Genomic DNA, 22,217 nt, shown 5'->3' with positions numbered 1-22,217 from the left:
GCACCTTTTGATAAGGGGAGTGTGGTCTTGAGCTGCATTCTTTGTAAATAGGAAATTGTTTACCACAGGAGCAGCTTAAGTTTAGCCTACCACATAGATGCAAAGCACTCCAGCCACAGCTACCAATGCCAACTAAGATGCTACTGTAGCAAGCCATAGCAAACCCAGCTTTCATGTAAGCCCGTAACGGACAGAGTGGTTAATGCTTTATTTTAATGTGAATTTGTAATTATTTGCCAATGGCAAAAGAAAAACAGCACCATTCCTTCTGATGATTGAAACTAAAGGTTGCAGCCAGCAATTCAAACGGGTCTCAAATACAGTAGAAGGTAAATGGTAACAAATGCATTTTAAAAAAAAGAAATGATTGAAATCAAAATTTGACAAGACGTTTAACAACAAAACAGGTGGAGGGTTTTTCTTAATTAAAAGATTAAACAGATCAGTTAATTACAGATCTTAAATGGACAGCCCTCTTTAAAACACTCATTCATATGACCCTCCCTTTTCGCTTTTTGCTAACATTTTTCATCTTATAACACAAAGTTGATGCCCAATCAAGATTCAGACCGTTTGGCCTTTGGTAGGGGGAGCACACTGAAATAGCAGTGAGCACTGTTGCGAGGTTTGGTATTCTAAATGCTCTCCTGGTCTTCGTGTGTGGAGTTTTTATTTTCGGGGCATGAGGCCTCTCTCCATTCTAAAAATGTACAAAAAGTTTTGAAGCCTCAAAATAATCCATAGTTGTTAATGTATCACAAGTGGTAGTTTCAGTCCAGTGTGTACCCTGCCACCCACCCAAAGACAACTGGGATCGGCTCCAGTTCACTGGTGACCCTAATGAAGACAAGTGAAAATATATGGCATGGCCAGCCTTGTCCAAACGTGGCGACATCTTGCCTCCCAAGATGTCTTTTTTTAAAAAAAATTATTATTCCTTTCCTCTCTCTCCTAAATCGGCCATTTTAACATTTCATTTTAATTGTAGTCTACAAGCGTAGATATGCTAATTGTTCTGTGCATCTTTTGTATGCGAGCGGCCAGGCAGTGAGCAGGCACTGCCCATAAATTGCTTTGGAAAGGACAGAGGGAGGGAGAGAGAAAGAGAGCACCAGGGCAGAAGATCTGGCAAGAGGTTTGCACCCCCCCTCCTTCTCCTCTGTCTCCTTTGTAATGCCGATAAAAATCTGACAAACGTGAGCAAGAACCGCTACCACATCCCAGTTAGCTTCTCCTCGGAGCCAGCAAGTCCAGTTGTGCTGCAGGATTACGGTAGAGTAACTGGGGGGCTTTGAGGGGAGGAAAAGAGGAGGAGGGGCTGTGGTGAGCTGCTGGGCTTCCTCTGCCTTACAGACACGTTTTATTGACTTGCTAATTGGATGAGGCACTCGGAGGAGAGGATGCGGTGACCGAGAGCAGCGATACGTGCACAAGGAAGAATCTCTTCCTTTTTTTTGGAATCCATCACAACAGATGAGATTTTTTCACAACAGCGATTACCTGCTTTTATGCATGACATTGTCAAATGGAGGCTCCAGCTGCAAGACGCATCGTGACAAGTGAATGATTTCCTTTTTTTCGCTCCCTAGCAGGCTCCCTTTCATTTTTTTTTCCATTTTGGATTGATCAGCAATTCATCGTCAGATGTCCTGTTTGATACCAATTGATCGGCAAAGGAATCCTTCGTTTTTGCACGGGGGTCTAATTTATGCGCGAGAAAATGACGGTAAGAACACAATTCAAGAAAAAAACAAATGTGTACTTGCATCTTTTCTTGTGCAGCGATGGCTAAATGTATATGAACCTTAGAATCTGATATCTTTTCATCTGTGTGTCTACCTGTCAGATTTGTACAGGAGTTTAGGATGTATGAATGAATCAGCGGTAGTAGCAGTGTGCATGGATAGGGATTAAGTGAGGCAAAAAAAAAAAAAAACCAGTCTAGACTGGGTTCGCCATGTAAATATAGTCTAAAATTGCCGTACGATTATTCTAGATTCTCTTTTTCAGTTGACTCTCGCTGCCATGACTGAGGTTTGCATTGGAGAGAAGGTGCCACAGTGCTGAGGTGTTGTGTCCCAATGAGCCAAGCAGACAACCCACAGAAACGCACCACCTATCTCATCTCCCTCACTCTGGTGAAGGTTGAGGCTTTGCCAGAGGATGGAGCCGAGAAAGAGGGGGAAGGGAGCCCGAAAGCAAAGGAGGAGGTGAAACATGCCCCAAAAGAGGAGGAAATATGCGTTGCTCCACAAGTGTCAAATAAAGAGCGCGCACAAGTGGGAGAAGAAGTGGGGCAGGTGCATGTCAAGTATGGCAGTCCTAATGAGAAAAGGGGCAAAGCTGAGAGGAGAGACCAAAAGGACATTGTTCCAGTGGCTAAAAGCAAGGACTCCACCATGGTCCACCCCCCGTTGAGGCAAATGGTGAAGGTGTACAGCGGCAGCAGCTTCGAGACCACCGTACGCAGAGAGGGACCTCGCAGCGATGCCTCGCGCCCCAAGACGGAACTCTACCGCGAGCCCCCTAGGCTCTACCTAAAAGGCGAAAACGGAGCCGAGCTCAACAACCGCTCACGTTGCAGCCTCCCGTTTTCAGTGCCGCCTCAGGTCAGCCAGCGCCCCGAAGTCCTGATGAGGTCTCACACGGGGGCCAACTCGGCATGCTGGAGAGAAGCCAGCACCAACTTGTATCACTCTGCCAAGACCCTGGAGCGGAGGGATAACCGAGTTGGGGAGCAGTCCCCTTTAGTGGCAGCTACGACTCTGGGGCCTTACAGGGCATCTTGGGCCGACAGCGACGGCAGAGGGACGCTCATTCGTCCCGCGGCACCTCTCAGCGGCGGCTATTCCGGAATCATGAACAGGGAGAACTCTCACGAGGACAGGTTTAAGGTTTCCTTGGTTACACCGGGTACCTGCGATGTGAACCGGCCTCAGAGAAAAGCTACCAGTCGCACCCTAGATAACAGCGACCTACATTGCCTCTCCGAGGACGCCAGGAGAGGGAAAGAAGGCCAAGGAGGAACAATCCAGAGAGCTCCCGCCCGTGACCGCAAGATGCTCAAGTTCATTAGTGGGATTTTCTCCAAAAGTGCAGCTGTGCCCCCAAATGTCAGCGCTGCATCCGTTCTGTATCCCACTGTGGAGAGGGGCTCCAGCGAGGAGGAGGGTAAGTTCTTCAATGATTCATCTCTCAGAGAACATGACAGAGATCTATGGTGGGCTCCATGTACTTTTAACATACACATTGGCCTTCTAATTGGCCCATTATTTCACACTGGGTAGCTTACCTCTACAGTCACTGACAATGATGCTACCGAGATCATCACATTCCCGATGAAAAACCGATTGCAAAAATACATCCTGATCTCCTCTTACCCCTCAGAATTCAAATAAGGAAGAAGCACGGTAGAAAACTCATTCACTGCTAGTCCAACAAAAATGGATCTTTGATATCAGCGAGTGTTAAATGTTCTTCCATGACATGGCAGATCAAGGCATGGTAGTATTATTTATTTAACTGCTAGTAGTGCATTTTATTTCTTGGAAATATGCCAACAACGACGCAAAATTGCTCATTCACTGCCTGCCAAGTAAAAATGGATCTATGACGTTTATAGCCGTCAATGGCAGTGAATGTGTTAAACAAAATTTTCAAATACAACCATACCTAATATTACGACTAACTCAGCTAGTTAGTCACTACTATAAACATGGCATTTTGATTTTAATTGAGTTTGTGGAATATGAATCAGATAGCAAAAGCTCTCTTCTTTTCAACAAACACAGTATTAATCAGTGCCACGATGAGACTAGTGGGGGTGTATAGAACATGTTATCGTCAACGTTTGGAGTTGACTTCCCCTGTATTTCCTGATGGTAGTTTTTGAGTTATCGACAGAATCATGATTTAAAAAAAACGATGATGAATTAATATAAGGGCTATTCTGACAATGTCAATTTGGTACTACACTTTCTTGCTCTTCCACATTGGTGATTTATAATACACTTGCAAATGTGCGTATTTTTGACACAAATGAGGGATATACAATACAAAGTCGGCATACCCCTATTGAAATGGCATGTTTTTATGGCATAAAATGTACCCAAATACGCATACAACTAAAGTGCTTTTTCACCAATTATGAGGTTTCAATTACCAATCAGTGGTTGCGCAAAATCTTCCAGCGTCTGCTAGATGGGAAAAAAAGGCAGAAAAAGCCTTCTAACACAGCTGATATGTATTTTTTTCAGGTAAGGTGTACATGGTGTAGGTCCCAGTTAATAGTAGAAAAGGATTTATCTTGGTCTATTTTTTTTCCACAAAAACATTGCATTTGAACAGGAAATTCAGCATTTTACATTCATTATAGCATAGACAACACACCATTCGAATAACAGGGCTTATTTATTCGATTGTCTACAGCTGTCAACATCTCTCCTGATAATAGCACTTGGGGGTTTATTTATTTATTTATTTATTTATTTGTTTTTATTGGCCTTCATTATTAATTGCATTTTACTGTGATTGACTCAGACTTCTGAAAACTCTTGGAATTTGACAGTATGTTGAGCTTGTTAAATAATAATCCGTTAAATAACACCAGGGGCCTCAAATGTGATTTTATCACAAAGAGTAAAATGCTTCGGTCTTGTCAAAAACACAAACCGTGGCATGATATATTGACACTAGTCAAGTGAATTTAAGGAGTAAGGCGCGTCCTTTTATCAAGCCTTAAAATGACGAAAGTTGTCTATGATGGTGATTGTGGTATCGAAGTGAGCGCTGAATAATTTGTCAGGAGTAAGTGGGACATGAATAATTAAGGTTGGGGAGACACAGAGCTGTGTTCATGCAGAGAACAACCTACTACTTCGTGCTCTGCGCGGCCTGGTCATCAGCATTCACACTGCCGACGCGTTGACTCTTGGACAGTAGCGTTTTCTACATTTTACCTGTAATCATTAGCCTACGGTGTCGTAAATAAAACAAATTGGTCCTTACTCTGCTTCTATACACAGTGAGACACTCACACACAGAAGTGGACACAGCCTCTTTATGCCTCTCACATGTCGCCGCAACCAAGAGAGACCATTCATTGTATGGAGGCTTCTGGAAAAGGGAGTTGCCATGGCAACAGCCAGCTGTGAGAATTGTTATTTGGTTGGTGGTGTGATGCTGATTAAGGGGAGTGCGGGGATTGCCCAAAGATGGAGATTAGGGCACGGAGTGGGGGGGGGACTGTCGTCAAACGGGTTTTAAGGTAGATCGTATCCCCGATGTGGCAAACGACAGTGTGGGGGTGTTTTGTATCATCACAAAAAAAAAACGTGTGTGTGTGTGTGTGTGTGTGTGTGTGTGTGTGTGTGTGTGTGTGTGTGTGTGTGTGTGTGTGTGTATGTGTGCAAACAGACTGAGTCATGCAGACTAACGATGGTTTCCATGGACACATTAATGTTCATCTCTTAAGTGAAAGCGCCCAGGGTGCTTTAACATTGTATAGCAAGAAATTATTAAAGCGCTTGGTCTTTGTCTTGTTTTTTTTTAAGTACCCTTATGACTGTAGTTTTAGTTCATCATTCATGTATTCTGTGAGGAAAGAATATTTAAAGTGGGATATGTTATGTCTGCAAGTGTAGAGCGCACAACTCTGAGGGAAGTCAAAGTGTAGGCTATGCCTCTTAAAGGCAAAAGCAAATACGTGTAATCAAAAATATGTGTAATCACATAATGAAACTAGAGTTTATTTTTATACAAAAATACTTATTTTCTTTAAAAAAAAATGATTGTGTATGATCCTCTATAGAGGTGTGCCAAAAAAAAGATTCACATAGGACTCAAGATTCGCATTTACTACGATTCAGAATCAATATATAATGTGTCAAAATCCATTTTATTTAAAAAAAAAAAAAAAATCTCACGTACGCTTTGTGCACTGTGTGTTGTGAATTGTAAAACAAAATCGAGTTCATGCCCAAAGAGACACATGCTTCAACCACTGTACTATGGTTAGCAGATCAATTGAACATGGGAAAGAAAGGTAGCCAATGTTTTAATTAATGTACATGCATGTCCATCAGAAGGCAAATCCTACTTTGCGGAATTCGCTTATCATAAGTTTTTTTTTTTTTTTTTTTTCTGGTCGCACTTAACCGCGAAGAATGAGGGAACATTGCAAATGTTTTTTTCATGAGTATGAAGCTCCTACAAGTATGATTGGGGCTAAATGAGTCACCTTTTAGTTTCTACTTTGATTAACATTGGGCAATATTCAAGAGATTTACTGTAAATACTATGTTGAGTCTAAATAATAACAGTGATGTCATGAATTATTTGTCAGAAACCACTGATAAAGCAAAACGTTTAAATTCACTTCGCAACATGATTCATTTAGCAAGATGCTTGTAAAATAGCAGCTGTATTTCACTGCTCAGAAAGGCTAAGCAATTGCATGAACTTGCAAAATTGTTCACTATGATTCTGAAAATGACTCATTTTTATCAAATCAGGTGTGGAAAGTAAAACCACGTTACAAAAATGATTTAATATCATTTGAAAACCTATTTCATATTAGTTAGCAAAGCTGGAGGACTATTACTTAGACACAGTGGGGAAAACATATATAAAATGATTCGAAAACATTTGAAGAGACTAGACAGTAATTTTGATGACACCAAATGCACTTTTATAGTGACTTGACTCTATTAAAATAAATTATCCTGAAACCCAGCCTATTCATGCGTTTTGTTGCATTCTCCAATTTCTCCCAGCAAGACAGTAATATTATTTGTATTGCACCAAAAGACATGAGAACTCACTCGAAAGATCTGAATGTCTTCCGATAAGCACACTAAGGACTAGAAGGGTAACTTGAATGTCAAAAGATATCGACTAAAAACAAATATTACAGTGGACACAAATTAGAGAAAATTTCAATGGGTCATGTGTTCAAAATATAAAGGAGAGTCTAATTGTTTTGGAATTTTCCTGTTTGGGTTGACCTTTTTATGTCTAACTGGGCACAATAGTTTAGCAACCACCTGCATAACAAAAACACCTTGAATATAGCATTTAGAGTGTGTGTGAATTATGGAGTAGGGCAGGCATCAGCTGTTTTATGTTCGCAGAGAGGAAGCTTACCAGCTCACACTTTGAAAATCTCTGTGATAGACGACAGCTCAAGGACAACAAGTCAGACAACGACTCCACACAAATAAAACACATTGTCAGCGAGACATTTTCACGGGATCCTCAGTCGTCATGATGTCTCTCTCGTGAAGAGAAGCAGGACTAAAAAACTGTTCAAACGCAGCTCCACTTTGTTGTGCACCAAACTGCCGCAACTGCATTTATTAACCACATTCTTCTTTTGGCTCTAGCTGCATGCACCAGCAGTCAGGAATGGACCATGACTCAAACTGTCCAAGAACTTCACCTGGTAAGATTGTCTACTTTCATTCCGAGCTTTGATATTAAAACCGATTTTGAGCGCATTTATTCATGTGTGTGTTTGTGTGTCAGGCTGTGTTGGGAGGTCTGTGCAGCGGGAAGTCTGCGCTGGTCCACAGACACTTGACAGGAAGTTACCTGTCATTGGAGAACGCTGAGGGTCGGTTTCACCTCTCATCATCTCCACAATCTTTCATGAGAAATTCACTCATTGACCTCAACCATCATAATAAAAATACTCTCATTTATACCCGTGGGCAATTTTGACAACTCCAAGTGCAATTCCATTCCTGCATGCCATACGGAATATAAATGTTTTTATTAGGGTTGAGACGAGACACAAAATGCCACGAGACGAGATGTGTCACAAGACTTGAGTCTACGAGAGGACATTTTGGCAAAGTTTTTACTATAAAACAATGACAATTATAATTTTCCCACTTTTCAATGTTTTCATTTTATTGAGCAGCCTGCAAGAAAATTAACAAGCTGGCTAGCAAATTCAAACATAAACAGACGAGGCGCTTTTGTTACAGGCTCATTTTTCAGATGAAGTTGAGTTAGTTTACAACATGCAGCTCGTGTTAGCTGCTGTTGTTGGTGTTTTTTTTCGTAGTGTTTACAAACAGGCTGTCTGATATGCAAACATTTTACCATTCATTTCTTCAACTGGAAAACCGAAATATCACACAGATTTTAAAGTAATGCGTGCGTCCTGTATTTCTTCTATGGGGCTGCTTACATTGATTTTTTGGGGGGATTTGAATAAAATGGTGAAAGACAATTAAAAACACAGATGATTAAATAATGCATTTTCCCTTAATAATGAATAGCAAAAATGTATATTTTTTTGATGATTAACACATTTTTCAACTTAAATCTGAACTATGAGATTTTAGAGAGGTTTCTTCCCATATTTTTTTTTCATTAACATGACATCAGATCCAGAGAAGAAGCATTTGACCCATCCTGGTATTCTGATCCATAAAATTGATAAGCAACAACAGCAGTATTGGGCTGTCAGCATCAAAGTATGCAGTTTTGATTCAAGTGCCTCTGATATGTAATCCGACTGCTCCTGGGAGGACTCGAGCGCTGCTAGCTTGCGGCTAATTTATGCTAGCTGTTGCGCTAAATGCTGCCAACAAAAAAATATCATCTTGATTAAGTCGTTTGTTATTGCCATGAATTAGTGATGCTTCCAGGAAGAACTTTTAAATAAAAGTGTTTCAGTAGTTTATGTCCATACATTATTTGGTATACTAAGATTATTTTGAAGTTTTGGCTGGCCTTCTCAGCAGATTTGGCAGCGCGCTTTACTGTCACGCAGCTCATTCTGTTGTGTATTAAAATTCACAAAAAAATAATAACAAATAAAAAATATATCTCGTTCTGCACAGGGACCAGAAATCTCGTGGTGTTTTAAACTCGCGAGATCGCATGTACAAGCTCTTGTCCCATCCCTATTATGTATCGCGAGTCTTGATGATTATTTGTATTATCTAGGTCGTCAGTACATTAAGGATGTCTTGATTGATGGACAGAGTCATTTATTGATCATCAGAGAAGAGACTGAACTCCCAGGGGCCCAGGTGAGCTGGGAAACAATTTACGCTTGGATATAAATGATTCGGTAGCATCTCTTATGTATCGTAAGATTCCTTATCTGCCTCTCCCTCAGTTTGCAAGCTGGCTGGATGCGGTTATCTTGGTCTTCAGTTTGGAAAACGAGTCCAGCTTTCAGGAAGTGTACAAGATCTACCACCAGCTTGCCGCCCACCGGCCTGTCACCGAGATACCTTTTGTAGTGGTGGGCACACAGGGTGAGACAGTTTTGTTCTATTGGTAGGTCACTTTTTACTCATTAGTTTGAAGCAGCGCATCAGTTACACATGTGAGAGGTCCAATCCAAGTGAATGTCTTTGTGTCAAGATCTGGAGCAACATAATGCTAAAAGAGACTTTAAATAGATCTGCTTGGCTGGATTGAATGGTAGATATTTTAGATATTTAGCATTTTATGCAAAATTGGTGATTTGCTACTTTACCGATCGTTCGCTGACATGTGATTTGTCAAACATATTAGTTTAAACTTGCAATAAAGTGTTTTAGAATGATGTTACCCTTACGTTGTTGTTGTCCTGATAGCAGTTTGTCAACTCTGCAGAAATAGTCTTGAAAATGTATTGACTTATTTTGAAATGCCCTATGACTGTGACACGTACGCTTGGACAAGCACTACCAAATTGAGCCACAAACCATATACCAATTTACACAAATAATTAAATCCAAATCACTGTCACACAAAGGCGAAACACTCTTTTTTTATTATTATTATGATTTTAACAAGAATGTCATCTTTCAAATAACAAATAAGTTTAAATCAGGTTGAACCTGATACTTTTTGTCCTTTTTTAAATATGGCTCTGAAGTTAGGTCAAGGATTTGTTTACTTCTATTTTTAAGCATTGATATCTGTAACCTTTTAAAATTGGCTAAATTTATAAATCATAGCTAATGTAAGGAACTAAACTGTTTTTCAGGAACAGGACGGCTTTTACTCCTTTTACCTGATTCTCAGTGTATTCTCAACCTACTTCACTGCTTGCCTATCTCACACACACCCACTCACTCCTCTTGCAAATCTGCTCTGAATATAAATGATCTGACTGTCTGAGTCGTGCCATGTGGAGGCGAGAAAATGCATGCAATTGGGTCTTTGTATCTTCTGTGTGCAGACATTTGCTAATAGGTGAAGAAAGGGACGCAATTTAAAATATAAACGACCATATAATGCACTGCAAGTATTTCTCAAAGTGGCCTCGGAATCAAACCCGCAAGGAGATATCATACTTTATATATTCTCGGCATTTGCAGTAGACTTATTTTCCCTATTTTCCATCATTGATTTATGATTTGTGTCTCCACCAGATAAGATCAGCAGCAGCAACCCCAGGGTCATTGACGACGCCCGGGCGAGGCAGCTCTGCTCAGATGTGCGCCGTTGCACGTACTACGAAACTTGCGCCACCTACGGCCTCAATGTCAACAGGGTCTTTACTGATGGTATCTTACAGCCTCATCAACAGTCACTGTATATACAAATATGGAAAAAAGGATCATTTTTTATGTACTTTTTTTTTGTGCTAGCTGCTCAGAAGATTATGGCTGCCAAGAAACAAGCCGCATTACTGGCTTCCTGTAAATCTCTTCCAAACTCTCCCAGTCACTCTGGAGGCTCCACCCCGGTGTCTGGCGTTTTTCCAGGACAGGTAAAGTATTGAGAATATGTCACATTTAGCCCTGTCGCTCGAAAAATTCTAGAACGATTATTCTATGGGACATTCCATCAATTCCATCAAATAGTCAGGATAATTTAATTTTTCGATTGGGTATATTACAAAAAAATCCCCCATTTAGTTAACTTACCAATTGCTGTCATATTCAGTGTTGTTTTGTGATTAAAAAACATTTAACAACAATTTGGTTACAATGTAATCCTGTGTTGAGCCAACACACTTTGAAAAGTTAAAGTTGAACCTTTGATTGTAAATCACCAAAAAGTTAAGTGAAAATCTGTCACATTTTTTATTAATTTTAAATTATAAAAATTGAATGTTACAAGTAGGGCTGTCAGTATTGATTTTTTTTATAAATGATTATTCTTTTGAATAATTGATCAGATAATGAAATAAAAAATCCTTAATGTGTATTAAAAAGGCATTTTTGTTTCCCAACTGCAGGTTTTTTTCCCCAATTATTCCTTTTCATTTGGTATTGTTTAGTGATTACCAACCAAACAGTTTAGCAAAATCAAGAGGGATTAATGTTGTGCTCGCCAATCTATTCAAAACATACTCAATTACTGGTTGGTTATCGTTTTCCCAAATTAAATTCAAATATTTCCAAATGTCTTTTTTTGAATAACACAATAGATAATCACCCTACTTTCATGACGGTCTACAAACGGTCTACAAACCTGAGGCTGAATTGGAGGATTTGGACATGATATGGACATGTTTTGTTAAATATTCACACACAAATGTCCCAGATTTAGACAAAAAGATCATGTCATTCATTCAAATGTTTTGATAGAGGCCCAAAAATCAACTGAAAACTTAAAGGGACAATGCGTAAGATTTAGATTTAAGATTTTGTGTTTTTCATTAAAATGTAATAAATGATTGTTAAGTTCACCAACTTGCACATAAATGCATTCTTAAAGACCAACAGTATTATTTAAATATAATCGTAGGTCTAGTTGTCATGAAATGATATTACATGGGGGGTGGCACTCCTCCGAAGGCTGCTGTGTCTGTTATAGCTACAGACAATGGTAAATGCAGCATCTCCTGCTCTCCGTATTGAAAAGACATCAAATCAAAGACAAAACAAGGACTATCTCTTAACAAACTCGGACTGCTTATATTAGAGCAGACCAACCAAAATGACACAAGAGGTACACATGACAATAAACCCAAAATGACAAACCTATGTAATACAAAGCCGCATACAATCAATGTATCACTAAACTGACTTAATGCGAAAGTGAATTCAAACTAAAACAGCAGAAAGAAATACTCCACAAATACAATACTCCACAAATACAACCACAATTGCATACCCCCATCCGGGAACAGGAACAGTACAGGAAATAATAACGGTCCTTGAAATGTAATGTGCCTCATACCAATCTTCGGTAAAAAAAAAAAAAAAAAAAAAAAAAGTTATTTGTGTTAATTACAGTTTTCACAAGCACGATCGTGGGAAATATTTAAAATCATCTCACACATGCTGCTATTAACGGTCTCTAGTCACTGAAGACATTTCTCTCTCCCTCTTTTCGCCCTCTCTCTCGTTTGCAGGCCAGTAATGGGGGTCAGAGTAGCGATTACTCCTCATCACTTCCCTCCACCCCTGTGATTAGCCATAAAGAGATTGGCAGGTCGGCAAGAGGAGAGAAACAGGACAACGGCACTCCCGGCTCAGTCCGCTGTGCGACCCGCAGACGCACCGCGCGCTTTTCGGTAAATATTGCCCATTTAAATATGTTAAGCCATTTGAAAAATAACGCTGTAAAACAACGACACTGGTTGTATCCATAATGAAATATATTAGCTGAGTCACCCTCCACCACAGAGGTGCTTGTTCTTTTTAATTAGCCTGTACAGAGTATGCATGCCGTAATCCCTTTGTTTCTCTGAGGGCTCCCTTCAATTAGCGCTGTTTAGCAAGTAAAGTCGAATTTGTCAGCTGCTATGGCTATAATGTGGGTGTCATTTCTGTAATGTGTCAGCCGTGTAAATGACTTATGACCCGTTTGTTATGTAGCTCTCTTCTCTCCCAGTGCTGCCATTTTCCAATTGATTTTTAGATTTTATGCAAAAGTGAAAAAAAAAACACTAGTTACAATTATACAACATTTGTTTAACTGCTTTAATTAACGATTACAGCTGTTTCAAATGCTATTTGTTGCACAGCTCCATGCAGTTATGTGATTTTTTATATTCTTGATGGGTTCTAAAATTCACTGCCAAACATTACTCAACCCTCACCATGAGTTTCACGCTGTCAAATATAAATCTAAAATAATGCTGACAATTTTGTGTATTTTACTGCATAATTCCTTATTCCACTCTGTATTCAGTTTTCAAAGACTCTAACTAAACATTCTTTTTTTTTAACCATCCTTAAGCGTATCGTTAGTTGTTCGATGGTATATTTCATTACCATTGCTAACGTAGCTTTATCGTGCTAGCAGAAGGTGGCATGGTTTGTGCGCAGTTAGCTGTGAGACAGACTGTTTCAGTGCCTCAAACCAGCTGGCGCTGATACTGTGCTGAGCCAGGAGCAGAAGGAGCAGCGAATGAAGATTTGAGGCCTGTGCAGACTCCACAGAAGCCTTGTGCCTCGTTTGCTCAAGGTGGCAAAGACAAGAACCAAGTTCGTAATGGCCAGGGCATTTCAAACTTCATGAGAAAGGCTAGTGTACAAATTACGATTAGATACGGTTACAGAACTCGCCACTATATAAAAACACAGCCCAAAGTAAACAAAGACATTTCTGGAGAAATTGCGTGTAAATGCTGAAAGATGAATTAAATTATGGAAGGATATGGAATGCTTTGGAATCGTGCGTTAGAATGGAATAATTGAATTAGATTGAATAACATTGAACAATTTGGAAGAGCCATTGAACAAAATGGCATTATGGAAAGTCATGATTTTTGGGGGGGGAATTTGGTTTTACTTTGAAAGTAATTGTAGTATTGATGAGCTGAACAATTTAATGAATCGTCAAAAACCCTGGAAATGAGAGCGAAAAGCTAGTATGTTTGGGGGAAAAAATGGAAAATACTTGCCCTCAAGGACCAGGATTGGACACCGCTAATCTAAGTGCACAGCGATGGAAAAAAAGAGGCTTAATAGAAGTGAAGTTGTTCGATTTGGTTTGTCCAATTCGATGTCACCACAGCAAGTCATGACGAAAAAGTTCCGTTTTGTATGTTAAATGGTGAGGCATCCTATTAAAGGGGATGATGAAAACCTCTATTTCTCTTGTAAGTGTATGCAAATCGTCGATGAAGAGGGGCGCCGAATAATAACTGGCCTAGGGCGCCACATTGGCTCGTGCATATTTACTTCCCCTATGAAATAGCTTGAGCGTCACCACACTTCAAAGCACATTCCTCGTCTCCTCGTGTGTCTTTCAGGGTCGGAGAGGCAGCGACTCAGCCAGGCGAAGCGCAGACTGCAAAGGAGATATGGGAAGCGGGCGTTTCATTCCTATCAAGCAGGTAAGACAAAGATGCAGAATACAAATCTCTAGTCCCTCCAACGAACTTCAGTAGAGGACATCACGCCAGGGCTCCCTACAAATGACACATGTAAGGACGCCCGTCATTGTGTGAATTAATGCACACCCCATACGGTTAGCTAGATAATACACTGTGGGAGTTTTTGGCTGCCGCCAGCCTTCACACTGCCTAACCGTATGAGATGAACTCACAAGATATCAGTGCATTTTCCCTTTTTTTTCTGTGACCTCTGTCAGGGCTTCTTGCTCAAGCGCAGTGGAAACTCGCTCAATAAAGAGTGGAAGAAGAAATACGTCACCCTTTCCAGTGATGGCATACTGTCATATCACTCCAATGTCAATGTGAGTGTGTGTTTTGGGGGATTTTGATGCTGAGACATGAGTTAGCTGCGACTTGGTTGTAACGGAGGGTGCTTTGGCATGGCAGGACTACATGCTGAATACCCCTGGGAAAGAAATGGACCTTCTGCGAGTGACGGTGAAGGTGCCGGGAAAACGTCCCCCTCGCGCTGTTCCTTCCGGCGGACCTCCGGTCGGGCTCAATGGGAGGGTCAAAGATGTGCAGGGACCAGAGGGTGTCAGCCTGGGTGAGTAAAAATACATCGCTCTCTCTCGTATTCTTTGATAGATATAAAATGTTGAAATTAGTGCGGTCAAGAGACTAAAATTGTTTATGTTAAGATCTGTAAGTGTATGGTCTAATAGATATCATTTTAATCTCATTTTAAAATTACTGAGAAAAGCCCTCATCCAGATTTTTTTGAATAAGATACATTGTTTCAATGTGGCAGCTCAAAAGATCATTCAGTCATTTATTTTCTTCACCAGATGCAATTGTAAAAATGTACTTTTTGCTGTTTTTGGTAATAGTCCCAAGTGCTGGCTGCAACCGTTCATTTCTACCATCTGGAGCAAGGGTTTCATTTCCTTTTGTCGGATGCAAAATGATTATAAATCACTGTTAAAAAAAAAAAAAAAAAAAAAAAGTCTATCGTATTCTTCAGAGACTGAGGTGCTCACGAGTTTAGTTTGCCCCAGACCTTTCATTATGGCCCGCTAATGTACTATTGACATTGAAGTCACTATTGGGTTAACTGAAGTCACTATTGGGTGCTTTGCATTTATGTGGTAGGCTAAACTTAAGCTGCTTCTGTGCAAAGAAAACATCTTACAAAGAATGCATATCACTCGACCATTATCAAACATGCTGTTTCTTTTTTTGTTTTTTACCTATTTACGCCATTTTCACAGCTTCCTAAATTTGCCCTGCCATCCACAACAACAGCCTGTCAGGTCATGTCAAACAATGACAGCCAATCAGTGTCCATTTCAGGTTATGATTGGACATTGTTTTCCAACCCCTACCAATTCAAGTACAAGAAGCCTAAATCATAAAAGCTGATCTAATCATCATTGAAAAAGCAGAAAATGAGACAAATCTGAACAATGAGATTACAAAATATATTAACTACAGTATAACTGCAATTAGTTGATCACAATCAATCTGTTATTCTGACATCCTTATCAACAATGATGAATAATTCTTAGAATTTTAGTCATACGATTGTAGTTTAAATCAGAATACTTTATGACTCCACCTTCATGGAAATCACTCAAATAGCCTCCTGCATAATCCTCCCAACAAACAAGCAAACGGCCATGAAAAAATCCTTGGCTGAGCAATTAACTATAGCAAACAAGCAAGCAGTTGAACCAGACGGGGAATGGATAGAATAGAGCTGTATTTATTCAACCATTGATTTTTTTTTTTTTTTACTGCAGAGAAAAAAGCTGCAGCAACAGTACCACACAAAATAAAATGTAGATACATCACATATTTTCAAATCAAATATTGCATATTTACGACATAAACAGTAGCAGTGAAGTGGCAAGCAAATGGTGCCAGAATATGTATAAATAAATAAATGCTATGCTCTTGTGAATGGAACAATGGAATAGGAAGAAGCGGCAGCCTTGATGGGACAGCTGTATATGAATAAATAAATCATATTGACACTGCTGTGAATGTATTTTAGAGCACTTCTTGATTATGTAGTACAGCGGAACAAAGAAGAGTTCGGACTTTTTTTTTTCTTCTTCTACATTGACTCAACTGTCGTCATAGTTCCTGTCAGTGCCAGCAGCATCCTGCAAGTGGATGACATGGAGGGGCTAGGGGGCGCTCTCTTCCTGAGGGGTAACAGAGGCGTGCAGCGATGTTCCTCCAACGTTTCCAATCATGCTCAAAGTGTCGGTGAGGGACAGCAACAGAATTCTTGAGATACTACTGTATGTATCATCGTGTGAGATGATTCAATGCCTGCAAACGTGTCATCAGACTCCGCAGTCGAGGGCGTGTCCAGCTCCTCGTCGACCAAAGACGTTGGCTCCACCTCCCCAGTGGAGGACAGGAAGAAGCATCGCAGGAAGAAGAGCATGAACCAAAAAGGGGACGCCACCATTGGACAAGCAGATGGTGATGAGCTTCTCCATATTTAAAATCATAAATAATGATACAATAACTAGTTATAAGGATTTTGCAGTATATTCTCGCAATAATCATTTCTACTATTTTGTATTCTTTCCAGCCAAGCGCAAAATGTGGAAACTCAAAAGCTTTGGTAGCTTAAGGAATGTTAGCAAAACAGGTACTGTTTGTTCATGTCCTACACTTCCGGCCTCTTTTTGTACTTATGTGTCACAAAAAGCAACGGCACCACATCATCTGGTGTAAGGCTACATTTTCCACTACGTGTTAACGTTAATTATCTTATTTTTAATAATTAATTTGTACAGTATGCTGTATAATGACAAAAGTATTTGGTAATATAGATGTTAGGTTTTTTTGGGGGACTGCTTTTTTTAAAATTATGATGTCGTCCATTTATCATATTGTAGCCAACTAAAAAATATATCCTCCTTAGACACAACCCACTGTTTTGTGTCCACTATTGTGTTCATTTTGCCTCAGCAAAAAAAGTAAAATCAATTGTATTGCACCCAAACAGATGAGACTTAGTAGTCTAGCTTAAATGAGTCAAAAGATAAACCGTAGACCAAAAACACATCATTTATACAATGAAATAAATCTAATTCTATCACCAAACCTTGACTGTACATGCCTCCCCTTCTTGAATTGTTGTGACACTCTGGCCACCCCACAAAAAAATTTCCGGCTACGGCCCTGTCTGAGACCCATACTATTAAATTGCATCCATTTTAAAAGGACATGTTTTTGGTCTATATCTTGACTCATCTGAGACATTCTCTCCTTTCCAATAATGTATCATGTTTGGATGGGATGCAGTTAAGTAACTTTGCTGTCTTACTGAGACACAATAGACACAATGGTGGACAAAAATGAATAGGCTGAGTCTCAGGAGGATATATAAGGAAATATGTTTTTGTGCATTTTAAAAATCATGCAGAGCAATAGAAAAAGGGCAAACATTTTCCAAGATTTAGAGTTTATACGTTTGTGTGTGTTTGTGTGACAGATGAAGAAAACAATGACTTCCTGATTGTGTCGAGTTCTGGCCAGACGTGGCATTTTGAAGCCCAGAGTGTGGAGGAGAGGGATTCCTGGGTGCAGGCCATCGAGAGTCAGATCTTGGCCAGCCTGCAGCTGTGTGAAAGCAGTAAAAACAAGGTCAGACACACACACAAAATAAAAATCCTGCACCTTGTTTTCAATGCGTCTGCTGTCTGCTTACAAAGAAAGAATGCACCTCATCCTTGATTCATGACCCTACAATACGTTCGTGATGGCTTTTGTCAAAAAGTAAAAGTCAGTATAATTGATTTTCCACTGCTGAAGTCACTTCATCACAAGCGTGTCATGATTTGAGGCCTGCTCAATATTGTCTTGTGCTGTTATCCGCACTGCAGCAAGGACACATCCTCGGATGAGTGCTTAAAAATGTAATTTCCTCTGATATCTCGAGTTCATTCAGTGACGCAGTTTTTTTTTTTTAAATGGAGACAATTTACCTCGGTTCAAACCCGCTTAATACAGGCAATCATTTTATAGAAGCTTTTTTTTTTTAGAGGACAATTTGGTTACAATCATTTCACTCCATAAAGAAGAGAACAGCTAACAGTGTCCACTGTGTTTTTCGCAGGCTCGCAAGAACAGCCAAAGTGAGGCTGTGGCTCTGCAAGCCATTCGCAATGCAAAAGGAAACAACTACTGCGTCGACTGCGATGCTCCCAGTTAGTGACAAATCGGTCTTCCCCTTCTTGTGTCTGTCTACCGTGTCATGTCTTACTGCTGACTATTTCAAAGCTATTCACGTATCAGTCATCCTTCATCTTCTCATTGCTCTCATTTGAAGATGAGTAATGCTTAACATAACAATAGAACAAAGTCAGCCATTAGTTATTGAGAAATTTCTCACATTTCTGCACACTCGACTAATCACAGCGGGAGGGAGGAGAGAGGGGGTAATCTCAGAATGAGACAGTGCATTGCAGAAATCAGTGTTAAAATCTTGATAACAAGCTGAGGGGAAAAAAACACTTTGATGGCATGTTAATTGTGCCACTGAATCAAAAATGGGTCACCATGATGTGGGAGGAGGGGGACTTTTCTTCACTAAAAATAAACATTTTCCTTCTCAGTTACTATAGTCCACTTGAGGTAGTTGAAATGGATAATATTCGGATTTTATTATAAGTTTTAATGTGATTATTAGTATAGTTGTAATTTGCAATGGAGTAAAACATCATACGAGCTAGAAACAGGCTAGCTGGCTAGAAACAGCGAAGCTAATATAGAAATTAATACCTGAAATAGAAACATCTAGCAAGCTATTTTGCATTCTTTCTGTCATGTTAGTAGTACACTTCATAAAAGGATTTTATAGCTGTCAATAGTAGCGAATGAGTTAATACCTCTTCAACAGCCTTTATAAAAAAAAAAAAGATCACGTTTTATCCTAGTAAAAGCAGGATGTTGTATGCATCTTTTCTATTGGATCGTTTTAGATTGTGCTTTGATGTGACTTCAAAAAAAATGTTTTTTTCTTTCTAAGATCCCACGTGGGCCAGTTTGAATCTGGGCGCCCTCATATGCATCGAGTGTTCGGGGATCCACAGGAACCTGGGGACACACGTTTCACGCGTTCGCTCTCTTGATTTGGATGATCTGCCACGAGAGCTCACGCTGGTTCTCAGTGCCATTGGCAACCACATGGTTAACTGTATATGGGAGGCGCGCACGATGGGCCACCGTAAACCCCCGCCTGATGCTACCCGGTAATGAGTAATAACAGTGCAAAAAATTGTGTGTGTGTGTGTGTGTGTGTGTGTGTGTGTGTGTGTGTGTGTCTGTCTGTCTGTCTGTCTGTCTGTCTATCTATCTATCTATTTATCTATCTATATATATATATATAAACATATCTATCTATATATATATATATATATATATATATATATATATATATATATATATATATATATATATATATATATATATATATATATATATATATATATATATATATATATATATATATATATATATGTGTGTGTACAGTATATATTCGGTAACTGATTAGTTTTCAATTAATTATTGCATCAATGTGACAAAACATAGAAAAAGTAAAATGCATCATTCTCACGAGAGAGGGCGATGATGTGTGAGGATCGCTACGCAATCATTTGCTGGTTCTTCTTGGCCGCACTGATCAACCAATCAGATGACAGGAAATTTCCGCCTGGCTGTACCTGAAGGTCTATGTTATTTTGTTCCAGAGAGGAAAGAGAGTCGTGGATTCGGGCCAAATACGAGCAGAAACTCTTTGTGGCGCCATTGCCTCCTCCCACCCCCAACGAGGGTCCCGACATCACACTGTCGGGCCGTCTTCTGCTGGCTGTGATGGAGCACAACCTCCCTAAGCTGCTTCTCCTCCTTGCTCACTGCACGAAGGACGACATCAACGGGCCCCCCAGCATGGCGTTCTCCTCTCGGTCCCTCCTGGCGCTGCGGCTGCCCGGCTCTGCCCTTCATGCTGCCTGTCAGCAGGCAGATGTGGTGATGACACAGCTCCTCGTTTGGGTCAGTTTACTTTCCTTTTTTTATGCCAATTATGAAATCGAAAGTGATGTAAAGTTCTGACTTAGTCTGACTCAATCATGGCTGACCTGTTCTGGGTATTGGTCATGTGGCATAGCCTGCACTGTGATTGGTTGTTACATCAGCCCATGTGGTCATTTTAAGCCAACAGCAAGTAGCAAAATATGTTTTTATTTTTAAAGGGATAGTCTACTTGTTTAGCCATTTTTAGCAGTACAAAGTTGATATTTTGTCTATATTTATTTTTTAGAAACATACTTTTTCGAATTGTCAGTGCAGAAAATGTCATATTATTTTTTCACAATTTCATTGCTGGTTTGGTTAGCAATATCTCAGAAAATATAGTCCACTTGTTTAGCCATTTTTAGCAGTACAAAGTTGATAATACTTTTGAAAATGCCTAAAAAAAATAAGGGTTCAATTTCTTTAAACTCAAATGCAGAAGAAAAAAAATCAAGTGTATAGTTAATTCTGCATACAATTCGCATTATTAAATTGTGAACCCTATTGTTTTTTCCCTCCTTTCTGTCAGTATGGATGCAATGTTCGGTACAGGGATGCTCAAGGTCAAACGGCGCTGACCCTGGCCCGCATGGCAGGGAGCCAGGAGTGCGCCGACATCCTGCTGCAGCACGGCTGTCCCAATGAAGCCTCACCTTCCGTCCCTACAACTGCTGAATTTGCGACGGCGGCCAACCCCGGCTTCACCGTCGCCATGACGCCAAACCTGACGGTTGCCACGACTCTCAAGATCTCACACAGAGGGGGCGGCGGCGGCGGCGGCACCGGTTTCAGCTACAGCACATCAAGAAAAGCTGTGTCATAAAACAGGAGGGGTATTTTTTTTTTCGGGGGTGGGGCTGCATATTCAGGATGGAGGAGCACATTTTCCATGTGGCCAGATGTTGCACTAGTGCTGTGACACAAGCTCAGATAGACTGTGTGTTTGTGTGTGTGCGTAAGAGAGACAAAAAGTGGCCACAAAGATCAAGAAAGGAAAGAAATTCTCAAGGCCAAATGTAAAGAACTGCAATAAAATAACAAATTGGTCTGTATGTGTTTGAAATGCCATCACTTTAGAGGTATTTCCTAGAGTGTATATATTGTGTTGCATTCAATGCAGCCAAACAGTTCTGTTGCTTTCGTTTGAATTGAAAATCTAGAGATATGATGATAGAATTATATAAATGTAAAACATAAAAAAAAGTGCTTAATTTGCAGCATTGTTATTGTACTTTTTGTACAGGTGGTCCTGTGTACAAAAGCGGCTGGAGAAGACAGATTTACAGATTCTTGCTTTGGTGTTTCTTTGATAATTAACTCTTGACAGCTCAAGACTAAGATTTCTATGTAATGTTTGTATCACTGTGCGCGACATCAACACTGTACATGATTTGTGCATTTTCGATTGCTTGAACGTGACAGATAAGCAACAGGCCGCTATGGTGATGTAAATATGAGCGAAGGAAATGCCTTCATTTCAACTGAATGTATTTAAAAGCGTCATGTCGCTTTATTGGATGTAAACGGACTCTCCTGCTGTGACAAATAGATTAAAAGTATTGGTTGATAGGTTGTTTTTCCACAAACGCGTGAGGATTTGAATGAATGTTTATAAATGGCTGATAATCAGTGTGAGGAAAAGAGGAATGTTGCCCACATGGAGATTTCAAGAGTAGCATATAAGAAAAGTCATTTCATTCATACTCGCTGTAATGTAATTCTGTGTTCATCTAATGACTGTTGCTGAGTATACAAGTCTGTGCTGTAAAGAGTATTCATTTGTATTTTTTTACTCATGCAATGATTCATAAAGCATCCATTATCAATACACGCAGATGACTCCATGCTCTTTTCATTGAGCCAAAAAATC

The 22,217-nt window shown here is 40.0% G+C and overlaps 1 protein-coding gene across 2 annotated transcripts; it reads left to right on the top strand.

Annotated features, from left to right (window-relative positions):
* Positions 1–1,332: 1,332 nt before the first annotated feature.
* LOC148418958 (arf-GAP with GTPase, ANK repeat and PH domain-containing protein 1-like) lies at positions 1,333–22,178 on the top strand. Of its 2 annotated transcripts, none has more exons than XM_088423633.1 (20): positions 1,333–1,726; positions 2,011–3,171; positions 7,383–7,441; positions 7,525–7,612; positions 8,959–9,044; positions 9,134–9,275; positions 10,383–10,517; positions 10,602–10,723; positions 12,317–12,478; positions 14,165–14,248; positions 14,506–14,610; positions 14,696–14,855; positions 16,394–16,522; positions 16,607–16,744; positions 16,857–16,916; positions 17,766–17,917; positions 18,390–18,480; positions 19,302–19,524; positions 20,023–20,326; positions 20,877–22,178. In XM_088423633.1, the coding sequence occupies exons 2-20, from the start codon at positions 2,082–2,084 to the stop codon at positions 21,168–21,170; spliced, it is 3,624 nt and encodes a 1,207-aa protein (XP_088279759.1). In that variant the 5' UTR covers positions 1,333–1,726; positions 2,011–2,081; the 3' UTR covers positions 21,171–22,178. The 2 variants fall into 2 exon arrangements, with proteins under 2 accessions (XP_088279759.1, XP_088279760.1); XM_088423634.1 differs by having other exon boundaries at positions 1,997–3,171.
* The last annotated feature ends 39 nt before the right edge of the window (positions 22,179–22,217 follow it).

Source organism: Hippichthys cyanospilos, chromosome 9, assembly GCF_059441005.1.
Source record: "Hippichthys cyanospilos isolate Australia breed blue-spotted pipefish chromosome 9, RoL_Hcya_1.0, whole genome shotgun sequence".
NCBI lineage: Eukaryota > Metazoa > Chordata > Actinopteri > Syngnathiformes > Syngnathidae > Hippichthys > Hippichthys cyanospilos.
The sequence above is the reverse complement of the archived record's forward strand: the minus strand, read 5'-3'. Positions and strand labels throughout refer to the sequence as shown.

Bases quoted from the DNA above. Each gene is read 5' to 3' on its own strand.
- LOC148418958 (XM_088423633.1), top strand. From the start codon at position 2,082: ATGAGCCAAGCAGACAACCCACAGAAACGCACCACCTATCTCATCTCC. The intron at 7,442-7,524 runs GTAAGATTGTCT...TTTGTGTGTCAG, and splicing joins CTGTCCAAGAACTTCACCTG to GCTGTGTTGGGAGGTCTGTG. The intron at 18,481-19,301 runs GTTAGTGACAAA...TTTCTTTCTAAG, and splicing joins CGTCGACTGCGATGCTCCCA to ATCCCACGTGGGCCAGTTTG.